Below are 22,386 nucleotides of genomic sequence, written 5' to 3'. Positions count from 1 at the left end.
ATACAAAACATGTAAACATATTTATTTGTAAGAAGTTTCCAACTCACCCATAGTCCCAGGAAACCAAGCGCATAGAGGATTTCGCTGCAAATCGCTGCTGCTGTTTCCTACCCGGATTTCGAGGTCTTGCAAGGGTTGGTGACCTGGAAAACAGGATTATGGCTTAATTTGTATAACACACAAATAAAGGCGCCAGTGTGTATCTCACTGTTAGATCCGATCCTGTGACCCGATAAAATGAATACTAATTCAAAGAAGAGTTCAATAGAGCTCGGGGTTAATTGGTTTTGGTTTCCGGTTACATTATAATGTAAGTTAAGTTTTATTATGATAAATAAAAACTATAAGTGTCGTTGGGACACCCGAATGGAAAGAAGTGGCTTTCGCTAAAGGTATACCATGAATTAAATAACAGACAAAAAGAAATAAATTAACAATGTTTGAGAATAAATAACCAAAATATAAGTTTAAATAATATTATATAAAACTGTATGCAATAGAACGAGACAGGGACAAAGAGAGAGAGAGAGAAAGTTCACCTGGAGGGGGGTTAACGCTTTTACATTAAGTGACGGTATCTACCACTTCACAATATTTCATACAAGCAATCCGCGGAAAAAATACTTAGTTCTAATAACAATAACTACACATAAATAAGTATACGTATACTTAGGAGATATGAAAAAAAAAGTAACTAAATGTATACGCAGTGTCACTTGTTGGCCCATAAGACAGCGTTCACGATCAGATGAACGATTCTCTGACTACAAAGGGCGCTTATCATTAAGTTATGAACAGAATTATATCGATCCATAGACTAGGGCAAAGTAATAAAACTTAATTCCATTAAATATCCACAACAATTAATTATTAATTAATTATTTACTCAATTGTGTTCGCTCTTTACCAAAGCACCAGACTTAATCGCACTATTACGCTGCCACGCACATGGTGAAATTGCTTTGTCTATTACTGGAATCGTTTTATACGAGTACTTGCATTACATTATATAGAAACACTAATACAAGTGATTAGTATTATACGTACATAATATTATTATATATAAAGTGTGTGTTGGTTTTGTCAATGGATTATTATTATTTTCAATTATAATTTTACATACAAACCCATCGCGGTTTGCGCTGAACACGAATATATTAGATTACTTATTTCGAAATAGTGCGACATACTCGTTACCGTTCATGACATGCACATGACCGCGGCCACTCTTACGACACGACGGACACGTGTTGCGACACCGATCTATCAACTGTGACGAATTACGAATCGACTCGCGAAAATGAAGCTTTTTATATGATACAATTAACTTTTGTGTAATAATGCAAATTATTTCTCCATCTTACATACATTAACAGCTTGTAAATTTCCCACTGCTGGGCTAAGGCCTCCTCTCCCTTCGAGGAGAAGGTTTGGAGCATATTCCACCACGCTGCTCCAATGCGGGTTGGTGGAATACAAATGGCTGAATTTCGCCGAGCACGAGATGAATTATAAACACAAATTAAGCACTTGAAAATTCAGTGGTGCCTGCCTGGGTTTGAACCCGAAATCATCGGTTAAGTATGAGTTCTAACCACTGGGCCATCTCGGCTCTTTCTCCATCTTGTTAGGCCATAATATACGTAATACATGCGAAACATCTTAGCGGGTCAGACTGACTCGTAAGCCTTAACGGCAAACGGCTTGACGGTCTCTAATGTTGTGTTGTCAATTCTTTGCTACCGCTCTGACTGTCTTGTCTATGTGTGGCAGGTATAGCGTTGGTGAATTTTTCAACTGAACGTGGATATCCAAATACGAAACTATGAAATAGCAAAAGCACTCAGTTTTGGACAAGAGTTTTTTAAAAATCAATATCATATCATACTCATAGGCAGAAAACAAACGCGTTGATATTAAAATATTCCTTCCTCTTAGAGTCGCTAATAAGGATCAAATTCTGGAAAGTATTGATAAGTTTGTAACGATACTATAAAATTATATAAACGTGCTAAGAGAACTCGATAGGGATACATTTGGGCATTAACACCAAATATTACTGGACAAGACCTTAGATCCAGATAGATGATCCTAGTGTTCCCATGATACGATCACTGTCAGGGGAGCGTCGGAACACCTGTGTCCCTGCAGGCGATCCTCGGCAGCTACTTTCGCTTCAAAGACATTTCGTACATAGAGCAAAACAGTGAGCGAAAACAGAGAGAGGTAAACTTTGGTGTCTTATACGAGCACAGGAGAGGGAGCGAAAGCGTATGTTGAAATCATTCCGCATTCTCTTCAATCTGTCTCGGGGACAGCAATAACAGCGGTCTTACTAAGTAAGAACCCCACATAACCCAGCTATGATGCCGCTGAGTTTGCCCAGTTTTGCTTTGCTCGATAGAGAGGTTCTGGAGAGAAAAAGGCCTCTTTCTGTGGCATGTTAATGTCCTTGACAGAGGATGCTGAGCTTTAGTGAAACGCCTCTGTTAACCTGTTTCGCTATTGGAGGTGTCGAAGCCACTCGCATCTTTTGTCGTCATTGAATAGCCACGTTAAGCTTAGAGAGAGTTAGGATTAAAAGTTAGGACTGTGCCACTAGTCAAAGTTATTTTGACCGGGAATCAGTTCAGACCGTAACATACATTAATACGCTTACATGCATATAAAGCTAGGTACTATAGTATAAAACTTAGTATAACTTGGAGAAAGTTATCTGTAGTTTCTCAAGTATTTTATAGCGACAATTATAACGTCAGCAATATTCAGTTAGTCGTAAAAAATATTTATTTACTGTAACATGTCTCACGACTAAGGAATTACTCAACTGTACCCCCTAATGTAATTTCTTCGTAATCACATTAGGGAGTACATATATTTTAATGTAATTACGAAGAAATTACATTAAATATATAATATTATTACTTTTTTTATTGGTCATGGATTTCTACATAAACAACGCGTGTGATACAAGAGACTACTTTATATGCCGATGCGTGTATTGGAAGCATCATTTAATTTTGCGGCTTTAGTGTATGTAGAAGCAATTAAAATTTCATTAACAGGCCGTTACATGTTCTGATTAAAGAGTAAAATATGAATATTAAATGCTTCCAATTTTAGTATATCTTCTCTATGTGATTTCGTGAATGTTGACGTTTGCAATTCATTACTGATATTTTGGGTGAAATGAAGTAATAAAAGGGAAAAAAAAATCGTCAGTTTTGTCTTACGATTAACATGAATTTTTAATATATAATTTATAATTTGTTACTAGAATCTATTGTCTGTTGTCGCTGTATGTTTCAATTAAAGTATTATGTGATGGAAACTGTGTACTTTACCAATATGACGCTGAATATAGTAATGGTCAATATCACTGCACCCATTGTTTTATCACTAAATTTTAAATTCCATATCAACTTAAACTATTTATCCAAACAAGAACTATTATATTGTGTATTATGTTACACAAACTCCTAATGAAAACCTAGCGGATACTGTATGTCTAATAGCGAAAACCACGGGAATGTCGATTCTACCCAGTGACTTAGAATGTGTATATAGGATGAAAACTAGAAAACATCAATCCCAAATGGCATCTGCATATGATGAAGAACAACCCACAACTGATTTGACGTTTGCTAATATAGCTTCAACACCAAAAGGAGAAGAGCCATCACGCATATTAGTTCGTTTTAAGAGCAAGGAAATAAAAGAAAAAGTAATCAGTTCAGTAAAAAAATGGCAAAAATCGAATAAAAGGGGGCTTCTTACAACATCGGATATAGGAATAAGCGGTGTTTCTCATAAAATTTTCTTAAGAGATAATTTGACATTCGCAAATCAGCGTCTCCTTCGTACTGTAAAGGATAAGGCTCGCGAACGAAACTTTTCTTTTGTTTGGGTTAAAGATTGCAAAATTTTAGTGCGTGAATCAACAAAGTCACCTGTTTTTCATATAAACTCCATACGCGACATTAGTCGTTTTATATTATGACTATTTTTTATAATCTATGTTTATTGCGAATATACTATAGTAGCAGAAATAAAAAAATATTGTATTCATTTTGGTACTTTTAGAGGCAATTGCAAAATTGATATCGGTCAATTAAAATATAAATATATTGCAATTATTATGAGGAAAATATTTCATGCAAACATTTAAAAAAAAAAAAAAAGTTATGTTATTTTATATTATGTAATTTTATATATATTTATTTATACGCTTAATACTAAAAAATGGGTAAAAAAGTTACAAAGTTGAAATTATCTGTGCTGAATGCTCAATCACTAAATACTGGAAGAGATGAATTATCACACACTATAAAATATTTTGATCCAGACATAATTACTATCACGGAAACATGGCTATCTGATAATGTCACGCTAAAAAGTTACAATATCCCAGGCTATAATTTTTTTCATGAACCACGATCAGGCTCGCAATGTAGAGGAGGAGGAGTAGGCGCATATATACGTTCAAATTTGAGAGTAAAAATATTGCCAGTGGATTCTACGGCACTTGAGCAACAGTGGTTTGAAATTAAGATTAAAAGATGCATAATTGCTGTAGGAGTCATCTACCGACCACCTAAATTTAGTTTTAGCACTTTTTTATCTGGGCTAGATGACAATCTATCATTTTTAACACCAAAATATGAATACGTATTTGTAACTGGTGACATAAACATTGATTTAAATTCGCATGGTATTTCTCAAAATGAATTTTTAACCTTAATAGCGGAATATAAATTGAATCAAATAGTTAACAAACCTACTCGAGTCACGAATACATCTAGCTCTCTAATAGATGTTATCTGCTGTAATGATAGCTTAAATATAAGTGAAATTAATGTTCAATATAATGATGATTTGAGTGATCATGCTTTTATTACGGCAATTATACCTCTGGAAGTAAATAAACCAATTCCAAGAGTTATTCAGTACAGACCATTTAATAATTTTAATCTTGATACATACCAATTCGCATCATCTATTACACCTTGGGACATGATATTACAGTTTGACCATGTCGATACTATGGTAGATTGTTTTAATTTTTTAATTCTGGGCCTTTTCAATCATTTTGTTCCTTTGAAAACTAAGCGTTTCAAATATCCCCCTTCCCCATGGATTACAGATACAATTAAAGCAATGATGATAGACAGAGATAAGGCTTGTAATATTGCTAAAAAAACGAACTCTGATCGTGATATAAATTCATACAAACAATTGAGAAACACTGTATTTGAGGTAACTCAAAAAGAAAAATCTTTTTATTTCACAAATAAAATTAATAAATTTATTAATAATCCGAAAAAAATGCACGGTGAACTTAAAAAGTTTTTAGGCACTCACACTAACACAATTCCAGCTCATCTATGTGATCCAAATATAATAAATAAAGCATTCCTTGACTCTGTACCTAGTGTTTCAAATAATAGTAGCATTATAAATAAGTATAACCAACCGATTTATTCTGGATGTGATTTTACAGAACTTTCCACCGAGAGCATTTTAAAAATAATTAATTCTATAGTCTCTAATGCCGTAGGTATTGATGACATATCTATTAAAATGGTAAAACTTACCCTCCCATACTCGTTAGTTGCTATTACACATATAATAAATACTTCTTTACGCACGGGATACTTTCCAACATCGTGGAAAACTACAATTATTAAACCTCTTCCGAAAAAGACAAATGTAGACTCAGTGAAAGACTTACGACCGATTGGAATTTTGCCTGTTTTATCAAAGGTTTTGGAAAAGGCAGTAAATGAACAAATTGTTTCCTATTTTGAAAAACATTGCATTATTCCGAAATGTCAATCCGGTTTTAGAAAGTCACACAGTTCCACTACAGCGTTATTACACATTGTTGATGAAATTCTTTCTGCATCTAATAATAATATGGCTTCAATTTTGATACTATTAGACTACAGTAGAGCATTTGACTGTCTTAATATAGATTTACTTCTGGCCAAATTGAAATTTTATGGTTGTTCTGATCTAGTATGCAAGTGGTTTTCTAGTTATTTTAAAGATAGATTTCAAATAGTAGAAGTCTCTGGAATTAATGGAAGGCCTACAAGGTCTAGCGCTATAAAAGTTAATAGAGGTGTTATCCAAGGTTCTATACTTGGACCAATTTTGTACTCAATTTATACGGCAGATCTTCACGAATGTGTCAAAACTAGTTTAGTCCACATGTACGCAGATGATACACAGTTATTATTGAACATCAATCCATATATAAATAATGATAAAACTATCCAAAATGTTAATGATGATCTTTCTCAAATTTTCAGTTGGTCGAAGAACCATGACCTGTCATTAAATCCACAAAAATGTACTTACATAATTTTTGGTACTAGGCAACAAATGGTATCGATAGGTCAAATATGTCATAGGATTTATATAGATGGTCATTCATTAGTTGAGTCTAAGCTAGTGAGGAATCTTGGGGTGAAGTTGGATGGGTCATTACGCTTTGAAGAACACATATCATCTGTTACTTCGAAGTGTTACGCTTTACTCAAAATGATTTATAAGTTTAGACCATTTTTGAGTGAATCAGCGCGATCTAAGCTTGTGGAGTCCTTGGTTCTGTCTCAGTTGGATTACTGTGATATTCTTTATGGCCCCCGCCTTTATAAAAAGACTGAAAGGAAAATACAGAGGATACAAAATTCTTGTTTAAGATTTTGTTACAATATACCTCGATATTCACATATTACACCTTATTTAAATTCCAAGAATATATTAAATATGAAAAATCGCCGTACACTTAAATTAAATAATATCACTTTCAACTTAAAATATCGTAAAATTCCCAATTATTTGGCGGATAAACTTAAATGGTCCGAAACAAATGAATCCAATTGTAGATTGAGTCGAGTTCCGCGACTAATACTGCCTAGACCACATTTGCAATCATTTAGAGGTAGCTTTCGCTTCGCAGCTTCAAAGTGTTGGAACGATATCCCACCTCCGATTAAGAACAGTACGTCTCAAAATAAATTTAAGGCACAATGCAAGCAATGGCTTCTATCAATGCAAAAGACGCAATGTGTCTGGACAAATGTGTGTAAATAAACCTAATATATTTAATTATTATTTTGATTGTAATTTATTAAAATATATATCGCTATTTACTTATACATTTTAAATATTATTATTTTTATTCAATATGAAATATTTTCCTTTTACTAGAATAAAAAAAAAACAAACCTCTCTGTTTTAATAATGCTTGCATGTTTTTTATTTTAGCCTATTGGGCGTGTAAATTGTATTCACTTTTATTATTTGGTAATTATGTTTTCGTTTACCTTTTACTGCAATTACTGTAACGTTTGTGTTGGCAGCATATGTACAAGGCGTAGACTGAAAAGCAGCCTAGCTGAGACTACGACCTTTTCACCAAATCATCAAATCTCATATTGTTAACTTTTTTTTATGGTTTTGTACCTTAATTTTGTTTTTGTTTCTTCTTGGTGAATAAAGTTACTTATTATTATTATTATTATTATTATTATTGTCATTTTATATACGCATATACTCTGAAACAATATTACTGTACAATATATGAGAAGATAACTTCATTTCAACTGTTTTGTACTAATCACGTTTAGAAAAAGAAATATTAACGAACAAAGGAAACCTTTAAAATAATGGGATCTTTTTATTTATTGCTTAAATGTTGGATATGGATGTGTAAAAATGCTCCCAGCGATATAATTATATAAAAATATAAAAAAATAGCGGAGAGGAGTGTGTTTGAAATGTACTATACTACGTACTAATGTTAAGTTATGTAATTTTTATTTAATATATCACAAGGATCACTGTGTAATTCAGATGTTATCAACTTCTATTATATGAAATATTCAATCAATCTTCAACTAGAAACATGTTAAGAGTATATTTATTTATTAAAAATAGTAATCTTAAATAATTAAAAAAATATATCAGTGAAGTCATCAAACGACGATGAGAGATGGTAGTCAAAATTTAAAGAAAGAGAACAGAGAAACAGAAAAAAAATTACGACTTTTTTTAACGCATGGGCGATATAAGGACTGGTTAATATTACTTACCGTGCAAATTACAATGAAAAGTAAAATATAAATAACAAATAGTCTGGAAATTAACACATTTTGTTCTCAAACTTTACCATTATAACTATATTATAGATACGATAGATAAATTAGAAATGAAAACGCGAATATAACCACTTGTAGGACCACTTTAGGTATTTATACAACTGATTGAACATTAAATCTTTTACAACTCTCAGATTTTGCCTGAAGCTTTGATTTTACAAATATTCTTTAAAAATGTGTGTACATCTATCATATTGAGTATATTAAAAATAATACCGCAGTACCTAAAACTACTGTAAAATTAATAACCAATAAAGTAATCACAAAAAGTTAATACCCATCAACAGAGTAAAAAATAATTGGAAAACTATTAATATTTTAGAGCGACTAAATATTTTAGTAGTGATTTATTCGACGAGGGAGGTGCGTTTGTTTTCCCCACACACATTATTAACTTTCCATTTCACGCTCTTTGACAATACATACACTTTTGGATTTTTTTTTATAATATAAATATATTGAAAATTTGTTTTTTTTTTTAGCAATTACGCATCGAGCGTATCTTGTACTTATAATGTACAGACGAAAAAAAAAAAACGTTAACGATCTTAATCACTTACATATGTACGTACACGGTGGCTATGTGTCAAAATGTTCTATACAAGAAACACAACCGTAAATTTAATATTTACTAATAACAATTAATTAACTCTTATGACGTTTTGTACGTATTATAGATACATATATTCAAAGATCTGATATGAAACTTCATTTAAAAATCTAGATAGTAATGTTGTTAATAAAAACAACAGCAATTGAATGTTTTACGGGTACTATTTGAGAGTAACCATTTAAAATTTGTTACAATGCAGTATTATAATTCCCGTTACACAGATTCTTCTAATGGACCGAAGAGATCGTATTTGTCTTTACACTTCCAAATAGTTGAAAAGTACTGGCTTGTTTTATGGTAAATATTAATATAAAAAATTACTTACCACAGCAACCTCTTGTCGTAACTCTGACCACTTTGACAGCATAGTGTCGAAGGAGATCAACTTGCCACCAGGGTGAGGCCTCCCGCTGGGTTTCTGTGCAGCGCTTACCGTCGTGCTCCGTGGTTTTCTCACCATCATTTCCGTTACTAGCGCTTCCTCCTCTGACCGTTGTCGATTGGTTTGCTGGTTTTCTAAAGGCGACGTTTGTACCTAATGGGATAATGATATTTTATTATATAAGTAAATATTTATATAAAATATAAGCTTTCGAGAGTACAAATGAACTAAAAATAAATTAGATAAAAACTATTTTTTGTATATATGTATGTCTAACTCACCACAAAATGGCGGTTCTGCTGTCCAGTCGCCTCGCAGCGTGCATTCTCTTTGGTGTGCTCCAAACAGCTCGTAACCTTCATCACATTCGTATGTAGCCACGGTACCAGGAACTATCTTAGTGTCGGTGGGCAATGAAACTCTTGCATTTGGTGGCACTGCCGGGTGACCACAAAGTCGATCACCTAGAAAAATACAAAAAAATACTTTACTTAAAAGTACACATTCCCGGTTGTTTTGGTATTTTGTTATAATACATATAAGTTATTAAGCTTCAAGCTAAATATAATAAATATTAAATACATAAAACATGTTAAAAGAACATTATTTTTCATATTCCTCAATAATGAACGAGCTGTCTACCTGAATAAAGAAACTTGCTGGTAAGAATAATTATTAAAAAATAATTTAATAAAAACCATCAATTTCCTATAAACATACGTATATCCTCTAATATGAAGTTCATAGAAATCGTTTTAACGTATAGTAAAAAATGTTCGAGGTAATGACAGACATGAAAAAAATTAAAAATATCTAATATAAGAAGTTCAATAATAAATGAAGAGTTAAATTTACTTTTTCTAATCAATCGAATATATTATATTCATTAAAGAATTTCTGAAGACAGTGTTTACTTGCGAAACTCAATGCCAAGCTATGTATATACCATGGCATAAATACAAGGATCGAAAACCATATTTTAAAATACTTCGTAGCCAAAGCTGAAAATACTTGCATAGGAAATAGATCCGTGTACGCCTACAAATAAAGAGCATAGTCGTATTTGGAAAATAAAGACTTGATATGAAAGTTTTTATTCCGCAAATACGATTGTACTGCTTATTTATTTATGGACTTCCACTAATATTTGTTATTATTTCCCGAGTACCAGGGTAACATATCCTTGCAGCGAATCCTTGGCTTTAAGATCTGGTGCAAGTAAGTATAAATGTTTGTCTTATACATAAACTAATCTATTACATATTGTCGTACATATCGCTAGTGTCGAGTTTGAAGAAAGTGTTGTTACGCAATTTCAAATAAAACGTGTACGTCGTAAGATGTGCTGTAATTGTAATATATTTGTGTGTGGTAGTAGCCGTTCACTTGATTAAGTGTCCGTGTAAATATTCTTGAAAGTAAGATAAAACCGCCATTAATGAAGTTATGAAATTTTATTAGCAATAACCGAGTGCTGCTAAGTCACAAAAAATACTGATTTTATATTAACGAAATTATCACCCGTGGACTCGTATACCTAAGTTTAAAATTAAAATATTATTTATTTAAGCAAGCTCTTATAAGTACTTTTAAATCTTCACGTTACAGAATTAAATTAAATGTAAAGCTACATGTTGTATTGCGAAGATGATTTTTAATTAATTGCAAATATTAATAATAATGTCCTGTATGGAAGTCAATTAAAACGAACTCCACGCTTTGTTAATACTGCGGATGAGAGAGAGGCCAGGGTAACATATGTCCTTCTTTGTACTCATGAAAACGTGTATGAAAAGTTTTATGATAATCGGTTGAAAAGTTAAGAAGTGAAATGTTACCTTTTATCAATCTATCAATACGTAAATAATTAATTTATTACACTGTCCATTCAAATGAAACATGTTATCAATTTCATTTTAACAAATAAGCTAATTCAGCGTTCTATTAATTAGTACATAAGCAGTTACAATTTGAGTCTGTAAAGTTATCTGAAATTAAGTTATTATTTTACCACACGGTTTCAATTTACATTTTGGTGCATTGAAACGATAAATGAAGGACAGGCTGACATTTTGTTCGGTAGAAATGTTGAGAAATACGAAATCGTGAGAGGATTTTGTAAATATTCTGAAATCATTTGCTCTATTTTCTGATATTCGTTAGAAGCCATATTCGAATATCGTGTCTAGTTTTTTATGGAATATGTAATTATTATGAAAGATGTTTAAGTATTTTATGTAAATATTATGTTAAAAAACACTTAATTGGTATTGATTGTTGATTCTTTCATTAAATAAATCTCATTTTTTCCTTTTATATCGGGGATGGGGTTAGGGGGTAGTTTTATAGTAGTGAAGCCGTGTTTATCAAGATGCAACAATTTACAAATGTTCTAAAGATATTTATAAAACAAAATATTTACTAGACTTTAACTATAATATAATATAAATAAATATTGGAAAACATCACGTAGCTAAAGCACTTGTGTTATGTAAAATCAGAAGTAACGACGGTACCACACAGCTTAATAAGCATTCTGAACCGTCGTTTTACAGTACTGAATTAAATTTAAAGCTATGCTTCAGAAGAATCTGCCTAGAACCGGTAAAAACTAAAAAAAAACTCAAACACAAACCCTTTTTTTTCATACAATTACTAAGCGATGTCCACCAAATACAATTTTTTCCTATTTTTTTTATGTCTACAATATAGTTGCGTTGAGTAGGCTTATCTATATTAATATTACAAATGCGAAAGTAATTTTTTCTGTCTGTTGCTATATTACGGCCAAACCACCAAACCGAATTTGATAAAATTTCGAATTAAGTAAGTTTAAACTTCAGGAAAGGATAGAGATACTATGACATATACGTGACAAATATAAAAGCCTTATTTAAAAAAAAAATTAAAATTTTATACTTTACAAAATTTATCGGCAGATTTCTTTTATAGAAATGAATACTTGGCTGAGTTATCTTACTTGACATTACTTAACGTATCTATACAGTGATTAACAGATTTTAAGAGAATGATGAATCAATTCTACACTGGCGAAAACCTGGTTTGCCCGTCCCTTATAATTATCAATATGGTTAGAGAAAAACATTTTTACATATTATTGATTATAAAGTCCATTTAATTTATTTCTTACATCGGTAAGAATTAATTTAACATTATGAAACAGTTTTGTACAATTCATAATCATAACTTCCGTTCAACGAATCGTTCAATCAGATTTGGTAATAACCGTTAACATTCAAAATGTAATAGACGCTATGAAACACCGTAGAAAATTCTATTCAGTTTTGGTTATTATAAAACTGAACATGTCCGAGAAGGCATAACACGTGGATCCTAACCAAGGGTCGTGGAATGAAATCTGGTAAATCGTAACTTTGGCTTACGATCGGCTTCTGAGGAGGCCTTTGTCCAGCGGTGGACGTCTTCCGGTTGAGATGATGATATAGTGTTTATAGTTAAATAATTTCTACCACCACCTTTGTACAGTGAAACACGGGCCGTTGCTTAATAGTAATAAAAAAAAAAGATTTCAATTCTCTAATTGATTTGTATCTTGATGGATACAATATTTTATTAAGTCCAAAACTATTAGCGTTCGTGAGATTACTGTTATTGACTCTGACTGTAGAGCCATGTCAAAGATGTCGATTTTAATTTGTTAAAATAAAAAAACTAGAACAATATTTGATTAACGAAGTTAACTAGTGTAGAATAAACGGAATTATATTAGGTCATGTAAAACAAATATTTGTTGATACGACTGTAAGGCACAAGTGAATTAGTTATATGTTATATATGTATAGCTGTAGTTAGATAACATTGTTGTGATAGGTTTCACAATGCGTGTTGTGTTCGTATGTAAAATATTAATGGGAACCAAATTTGGTCCATCATTACGTATTCTTGTGGAGTTTGTGGAATACTTACACTGTCACGAAATTTTTATACGTAATTATTACGTAGTAACATTATTTGTCGCTGCGTGTGAACTCGATGCGCACTTTTTATTTTTTAATTGCACTTCCCTATAAGTATTCGTATATAAAACTTCGTGACCAAAATAGAGTTCGCCATTGTTACGTTTTAGATTTTCTAAAGTAACTATTAAATTCTTGACTCCTTTCTAAAATTCTCTATAACAAAATACAATATTGTTTTTATTTTTTATTATCTAATTACAATATGAATTACTATACATTTTAAGCAGCTTATACAATTTTTTTAAATAAATTTGTGTCGATTTACGTTTCTCACGCAGATTGACGTTTTATGAAACTGCCGTTGTTTAGAAATGAAACGGATTTATTTATTACCAACAATCATTTCCGGTTTAATAAAACTTTTTAAAACCTATACCGGATAACTATCTATTGTATTGACAAATCGGAAAAGTTTCTTTGTTTTGAATATCAAAATAACACCTGTACTAATGTTTTAAGGCCGCGGAGTTTGTTTATTTGAAAGCGCTCTAAGTTTTAGAAGCTTGATTTGAACAATCCATTTGCTGTCGATATAGGAACCATTACTGAGGGAGGTAGATATTTAATATCTCGCTACGACCGACGGGGATGGAGCGGTTACGTTCAACGCAGTATATGAACATGTAGGATAGTATATGTTTGTTATGGGTCTGGAAATACGGCGTTCTGCACGTTGTGCAACATGCAAATCGCGCACCTAATGACTTGTACAAATATTTGACACGAGTGGGGATTGAACTCGCAGCCTATAGTGCAAGACTACATTCTGCTAGCGAGCCGTGAGATCATTTTCACATGCTTCGCACTTTTCGACCAATGTCTATTGGATATAAGTAAATACTTCTTGGTTCATGTAATTTAATCTTTTTAAAAACGGCAAGATTAGGTAAGGTCAACGAGGTGAGCTATAATTAGTAGGTTTGTATGTATTAACGAGAGAATGTTCAAGGTTGGAGGTATAGTTGCTGTTCTGTGAGCAAAGATTCAACTACTAAGCTTGAGATCAAAATGTTTCCAGTATATATTTTGTTAGTTCAATATGCTTTTTTAAATAATATAATATTAAATAAAAAGGATACAATAAATATACAGCATGTTTATTTTACACGTGATTTTTTTTGTTATCAATATTTTTGATAAATTGTAGACGTGAACTTGATGACATTAATGACACTTATTGATGTGAAACATCTTGCCTCGCGGATTAGGTATGTACCGCATCGTATATCGTAAGTCGTGACGGCAATTGTACTATGCTGTTATCCCTTGTGTTTGCGTGGCGCGTCTACCTTAAGCTTCATTGCTATATTATCCTTATACATATATTTATTATAAGAAAAAAATATTTATTTTTTAAATATATAGTTAGGTTAGGTTAGGTTAGGTTAGTCTATAAATACAACTTTTAGATTGAAGAATAAACTAAAAATTCTTTGAAATTATACATTGGAAAATTGAAATTATTGCCTTGTTATACTATAATATATATTTATTTTACATATAAAACTTCCACTTAAAACACTGTTTATTGATGAATACAGTATAAATTCCGTTGCGTACTCAATAAGGTTTAAGCGTCCAAACGGCGAAAAGCGACTTTGTTTTATACCACATAGGAGTATTTAGAAAAATTCTGAGTTTTTTTTTTTAATTTATTTTATTCCGTGATATTCATCAATTTCCCAGCTGCCGTGAGAGTCACATTTTACATTAAAATTTGTTCGTACAGATTGTGATGTATTTCGTAAAATCGTGCAGGTCGACACTCGTCTCCGACGAGACGGTATTCAGAACAGTTGACGAGGTCGAGTGATTCCTTGCGCGTCCGAGATGTCGGTCGCTAACGGTGACCGATTGTTCTAAACACAAAAACCTATACGCGGCATGCGTGCCCTACTTAGTCGTGTGACTTAAGGAATAAGCAACAAGCGTGTCAAAAATATTCCGTAGGATGTCGTCATTTTAGATACCTATTCATTTATTTAGAAATCACTTACAGTATTACCAAATTATTATTTTTACTTCCGATGATTCCAACGGTAATAGAGCATGAGGTTTTTTAAATATATAATGACATGATTGATACTAGCCACCTTTGTACAGGAATACAATGAATTTATTCCGTGATATTTTTTTAAGCAATAAGATAAACATTCGTTAATGTGTCGTACAACATGCCCCGTGTATTCTTCGCGTGTTTATTTAAATATCTCGTAATATTTCTAAAAGTACTGGTTTTAATTTAAAAGTTCAAAACACAATTATCTTGATATGATTGATTTGAATTCAATTTCATTGCCATCTTTGAAATATATAATATATACGCTGACCCTGACTTTCTTGTTAGAGATATGTTAGAGACCAACAAACCTTTTATAGAAACTATTATGTAACTTTTATATTTTTGACAACGTTCGCTTTTAAATCACATGAACCGATTATTTTATCTCCTCTTTAAAAAAAACACTCAACATTTTAACATACTATATAACCTATATTCAAACTAAAATAATATGAATGTTCCATATCGATTACATTAAAAGTCTTTGCGTGAATCAGAATAAAAAAAAAAACAAAACTTACCTTTGACTAATACTAATATGACATTTGTATGTTTTGAAAAATGTGACCGAAGTTATAAATTTCCGATAGATTACTAACAAATTCGTCAAGTACGTAATAAAAACCACAATTCCTGAATAGTTGAGGTTGGTTGGAATATACAAATACACTTATCTAAGCGTACCTAATAAGCGTTACAACATGCTAGCAGTATACCGTCTTCGCTTCAGTACCTCTCCGAAAATAAGGCCAAATATTTCGAAGTTTCGAAATGATAATCACGTATTTATACACATCCTTTTCATAATATTTATTAACATAGATAAAAATTGAATTATCCAAAAAATATAATAACACCACACTTTTATAATACAAACTAATAATATTAAACAAGAACGATATTATTATACACGGACTATAATATATATATATTATAGTAAACGAGTTATTGTAATTATTTCTCACTTAAAGTAAAATAATAATAATAAGAAGGATTAGAGTTTATTATTTGTTCTATCGTCTAGCTGTTTATTAATTGTGGGAAAATCGCCACAATAGACGCTATACCCTTGAAATCTCAATCTTTGGATCTCTCGACTGTTCATTATATCAAGTATTTAATGTTGGCATTTAACATGGAACGATGTATATGTATTTTAGGTTGTATTCAAAGTTTTCTCACACTACGTACCTTAAATTACAACCATTATTTGTAATGTTCCATGTATATGTTAACTTTATTAAGTACTGCAAGATTCTTGTACTATGTAAATGTTCAAAGTACCCGTTTCAAATAAATAATAAAATAATATGTCATTTTTTTCAATAGAGTATAAAATGTTAGTAAAACTATTCTACTCTGTACACATGCTTTGATACAAAAGTTCTAACCAAATTTACGAGTTTAAACATTTTATAATAATCGATAGAAGGTCAAATGATCTATCCGTCCGAACGGACAGCATATCCAGATTATCGAATTTAAGTTGTAGTTACTCGTTTCTATTTCGCACGGGTCTTTGTATTTTTTTAAATTATGTTATTTTTTTTGTTAATAATAATAAATAATAATTGTATTATACAACCATTGGCGAGCCGAGCCCGCCTGAACTTGTCAAATAAAAATTACAATACGATTTACAACTACGAATCACGACTATCACTTCTTCATATTCATAGTTAAACGTTGTATCATACTTATACAAGCACTGGGTATAAAAATATAAATGGGTATAAAATAGGGTATAAAAAAGTAAATGACAATTTTTACTCACAAAAAGCCTTTAACATTGGCGTGCTATTTCTTTCTATCGTAAATTGAGCCGAGGTAAATTGAATTAAACTTATCGTTAATTTTCTTACATTTTTAAAGAATGATATAGTTTTGTTATTGATCTGCAAAAGATGTTCCAGATATTGCCTTAGACAATTAAGAGATCTAATACTCTTACATGCAAAGTTTCAGTGGATCATTTATAGTTTTGGAAGTCTGCTTTTAAAGTGCCTTTCTCGATATTTTCTACTTAGTCGGGGAAGTTATCCACTTTATAGTTTTAATTTTAAAATGACTCTGTCATATAACGTCCAAATCTCTGGAACTGACAAGATTAAATGTTGCACAGGGACTACTTATGGAACTGGTGGATGTAGTTGTTACAGCCTTATTTAATCATCTAAAAGGGTGGAATTGGGGATGAAACTTAGTATGAAAGTTGGTGAAAGTTAGAAATATGTGAATTTGTTTGTATTCTTATGCATGACGCAATGTTTTTGAAAATTCGCCCCTTAAGAGGATTTGGTTGGGCTTGAAATTATGCAGATAAATTCATCCTTTTTTTATAGGCAACGCAGCTTAACAAAAAATTCTAATACTTAATAAAAAAACGCTGGGTTTCTGTATAATATTTTCGATGGGATTATTCTGTCGGGGAATAATAAATATATTCGATGTCAAAAATGTATACTTTTACGATATAAAATATCAGTACATATAACTACTGACAAAAGGGAATAGAATACATGTGTGTATGTGCCACTATGTAATATTTAGATTAATTGGTAACGAATTAAAAAAAAAAAAACCTTCGTGGATACCTCCAATATTAAAAATATATATATTTATCTTCAATACTTAATTTTCTTTTATACAATAATGTCTGCCCATGAAGTTAAAAAACTACCACTTATGTTTACTGACGATAAAAAAATCTATATATAAATAAGATTTTATTAAAATAATAACATAGAACCTTCATACGATACGAACCGTTACGATGTCATAATAACGGCTTACATATGAACTAACCTGCAATAAAAAAACAGGAGTTTTTTTTCTGGTAAATGTGATAACGTTTAGTTTGAACATGTTACTTTTTAATATGTCGTGCGTAGTCAGCGAAGTAAATCGACGTCGTTTTAAATGTACTGCTTAAGAATTTAATTACTTAACTAAAGTGGGTCAGCAAGACATTAATTAATAGGCGACTATATTCAAAGGAAGATACTAAAACTATTTGTCATTATGTCATTCACGACCCTGATGTCTCGTCCACCACTGCTAAGACTAAGTCCTGTTTTTAATTGTCGACTAGCAACACCATGCTTCGTAACAGACTAATTATAATAAATAAAGAAGAAAACAAATAAACTAATTTGTATACTGTACAGTAGAACGAATTTTAAAGAAAAATGTTTAACTGTATTTAAAAATATTAAATATAAAATTAATAAATTTGATATAATTTTTTTAGTAAATAATGATGTTAAAATATTTTTATTTTATTTATTGATAAGTAAATCATTAGTTAAAGCTTTGTGCAAATCCTAAATACGACGAAAGTCTTGTCACCCTACAAGGAGCGTTCGGTACATGTTATACAGATGTCTTCAAATATCTCTAGGCGACGGATTTATTGGTCACTTGTGACATGTGGCCAAGGATTTCAAAGTAAACCATTTTTTACGACAGGAAGGATTTGGGGGCAGGTTCATGTTCAAGTACGGTTTTTGTTTTACTTTTTGTGTGGTCCACTTCTGGCTCTTCGTGCTCATTAGCATTTAGCAATAATACATACATTTTAAAAGATAGAGGTAGATGAGAGACATTTTCAAACAATTTTGACTGTAATAATAATAAACTACTGTATGTTCCTCGAAATTTATTGAAACTGTAGTTGAATATATCAAATGCTTTCATATTTAGATAAACAGAGCGATAGCATTTCCAGTTTCGATGTAATATTTATTTTTGCAATAATTTCAGGCCTTTGAAATACAGTCACAGTCACGGTTGATTGATTCTTCAAAGGCATTCACAAATACAACTTGTTAAGCGTTTTAATACAGAGTAAACGACGGCGAAAATGAGACATGCCGATATTTGGTATTGTATAACTTTTCACAGAGAATGTTCGCTGTCAAGCAATGACACGAGTTTATTCATTATATAGTTCTTACTTGTATATGCAATTAATTAAGTAAAATACGTAATTCATACATTGACGACCTCCGTGGTCGAATAGTGTGTACACCGGTTTTCATAGGTACGCCACTCCAAGGTCCCGGTTTCGATTCCCGGCCGAGTGGATGTAGCAAAAGTTCATTAGTTATCTATGTTGTCTTGTGTCTGGGTGTTTGTGTTACCGTCGTTACTTCTGATTTTCCATAACATAAGTGCTTTAGCTACTTAAATTGGGATCAGCGGAATGTAAGTGATGTTGTCCAATATATATTTATTATATATATCATCACACTCTATCTCATATATACAAGACAGAGATAGAAGTTCAAACAAATTGAATAGAAATTGTTATTTTATTACTATTTAGAAGTATGAACAAGTTGAGTTTGAAATACAATCCTATAATAAAGCAAAAGCCGCCTATGAAAGTACTCTAATACTTTTTATATTTATTTGAACGTCAGAAACAAAGTATTAGAAGAGAATATTACAACTTCGTAGTGTATTGTCGCGGTTCCGAGTTACGAGATTTCCTTTATATAAGATCTTCCCGATATTCGATACAAAGTTTAAGTGGAATGAGAATTGATTTAAAAGAAGCACATTTACTCACGGTTCAATCAACATTATCACCTTTTATAAAATTTCCTTTGAGCCAATTAACTTACATTATCAGTCACTTAAAAGAGTTGCATGATGGTTTTTAATTGATTGTCTGGTGAGGTTCGTCCTCAAAAAGTTCAATATATTTGATGTTTAAAACATATCATTTAAAAAGCAATCAATTTAAATAAAAATCGTCCTTTAGTAAAGCATATTTTATACGTAATTTATGAAACAAACAAACGTTTTTAATAACACATATTGTTTCATTTTTTTTATATGATTACGTAAAATTTATTACTAAATTGAATCACGCGTTTGTAATAGTTAAGAGTAGAATAGTTAGGTATATCCTTAGATATTTTTTATATACTAATATTATAAATGCGAAATTAGCTCTGTCTGTTACCTCTTCACTCACTCAAACCGCTGAACTTATTCAGATTAAAATTTTTATTGAGATAGTTTTGAGTAAACAGTGATCACCAAACTTACCCCTCGAGTGGGTAAAATTGTTGATGATAGTTTATCTGCTATAGATAAGGTATTATAAATTTCGCGTGGGTAAAGGTATGTACTATGTACTTTTATAATGTATCTTTTGTGAAGTAAAAGCGTCGAGCATTTCCTACTAAAACGACTGTTATGTCCACTGTAAATATATATTACAACATTAACAGCCTGTAAATTTCCCACTGCTGGGCTATGGCCTCATCTCCCTTTTAGGAGAGGGTTCGGAGCATATTCAACCACGCTGCTTCAATTCGATTTTGTTGAAATTGCAGGTTTCCTCACGATGTTTTCCTTCACCGTCGAGCACGATATAATTATAAGCACAAATTAAGCACATGAAAATTCGCAATTATAGGTTAAGATTGGCGGCTTTCTAACCACTGGACCATCTCAAGCTCAATATACACAATATATATGTATATATAATAATAATACCCTATTTGTGTGTAGAACACTAATACAAGCAATTTTATAGTTTCTTATTGTGAGGAATGCTAATGTAAAGGACAGATGAGTCGTCCTTAAAAAAATATTATTGTCTCTTTCGTTGTATAGGTCCGAGTCTATACAAACAATGCGAGTTGTCGGCTACATTTGAAATCAACACAAATACTTTATCACATGTGCTGGCCGCTTGCAAAATACGTGACGAATGAACATATCGTGTAGAAATATTCTCAGAAGGTTTAAGTCTTTTGTTCTTAAACTGTAGACGTAAATCTTCATTTTGAAATTTTGTTCGGCCGTGGATTTGTACACTTTTAAAATTATTAACAAATTTTAAAATACGAATTATTAACAATTATTTACCGATGTTATTACGATTTACGTTATTTATTTGATTACGTCATGTGTTAGTAAAGCCGACAGCCGTATTGACATTTTTAATCGAAAAGTCAAGGTTTTGAACTGGTACCGAGTGCAACGTACTTGTTCGCCTACGTACTCGTACACAGCCAGTTCCCCATACCTTAGCGGACTTCTAAAATATTGCGTGGCTATTATTATTATTAAACTATACAGTTAGAATTGCGTTGTTACTTTTACGAAAAGATTTATAAATTAAGCATTTTTGAACATACCCACTGAAAGTAAACCAATTATTGGCGACAAGGCCACGCTATTCACACCCATGGTACTGGGGTTCTCTGTACCCGGGAACGTTTCTAGCTTGGAGGTCTACATAGGTGGATCAACCGTCGGGGCGTCATCGTAGCAGGCGCAAACGACACCGTGATGCCTTTCGAAGACGGCAGCGGGTACCGCTGCTTTTTTATAGGGTGTTCTATCACAATTAGCGTTGGTAAGTCCACATACCGTTCAACTTATTTTGATGCAAACACGTAAATTCGTTTTTCAAGCGTATACTACGACGTATTAGTCAATGTCTGAACCTGTCTTAATAAATGGAATGCAATGCAAAACATTGGGAACAGCACTCTGTGAGAGTGATTTTGTGAAAAGGGACGGCAGGTGTGGAGCAGGAAGCCAAGGTACCGCGCGCTGTTTTATTTGACCAATGAGCCGCGCGCGCATTGGTCAAATAAAATCCTAGTCAACGTTAACGCCTATTACTAAGTTAGAATGTCAGGTGTTATATTGAGATGTCAGGTCCCTTCATATGCAAATATTATAAGGCTCTCTCGTTCTTGTTTAATTCGTTAAAAATAATGAGATCAACTCGTTTAAACCAACGGATCAACAAACTCAATAAAATATTAGAACATAATATTGAAAATGTTCGTTCAATTTTCAATGTAAATTTAATACATAGATTATTATAAACCCCGTCTGCAAATAAAACATATTAATCCTCCTTGTATTATTTTAAGGCTTACAGAAGCGTGAGTTTCCATCAGGTAGTGATTATTATTATATTATTTTTTATTACTGCTCGTTGATATAAAACTTATCGGTACTTTGAATTATCATTTTAGTTTGTATGATAACATGTATACGAATTTTAGTAAAGTATTTAAGTTTTGTTTTGTTTGGTAAAATAATTTCATATTTTCAAAATAATTTCATAGGCTTAAAAATAGTTGTGTACAAACCCAAATTAGAACGAATTTTGGATATTTCCT

At 31.8% G+C, this 22,386-nt stretch overlaps 1 protein-coding gene across 1 annotated transcript in view; it reads right to left on the bottom strand.

Annotated features, from left to right (window-relative positions):
* The window catches only part of LOC125076097 (sushi, von Willebrand factor type A, EGF and pentraxin domain-containing protein 1), a 56,037-nt gene that overhangs the window by 14,160 nt on the left and 19,491 nt on the right, over nucleotides 1-22,386 (bottom strand). The window contains exons 2-4 of the mRNA XM_047688049.1: nucleotides 9,445-9,627; nucleotides 9,107-9,316; nucleotides 48-143 (exon numbers count right to left, since the gene is read on the bottom strand). Of these exons, the coding sequence (XP_047544005.1) occupies nucleotides 48-143; nucleotides 9,107-9,316; nucleotides 9,445-9,627 (489 nt within the window). The remainder of the gene's footprint in view (nucleotides 1-47; nucleotides 144-9,106; nucleotides 9,317-9,444; nucleotides 9,628-22,386) is intronic.

This window comes from Vanessa atalanta, chromosome Z, assembly GCF_905147765.1.
Source record: "Vanessa atalanta chromosome Z, ilVanAtal1.2, whole genome shotgun sequence".
NCBI classification, from domain to species: Eukaryota; Metazoa; Arthropoda; class Insecta; order Lepidoptera; family Nymphalidae; genus Vanessa; species Vanessa atalanta.
This window is presented reverse-complemented; position numbering and strand designations above follow the sequence as displayed.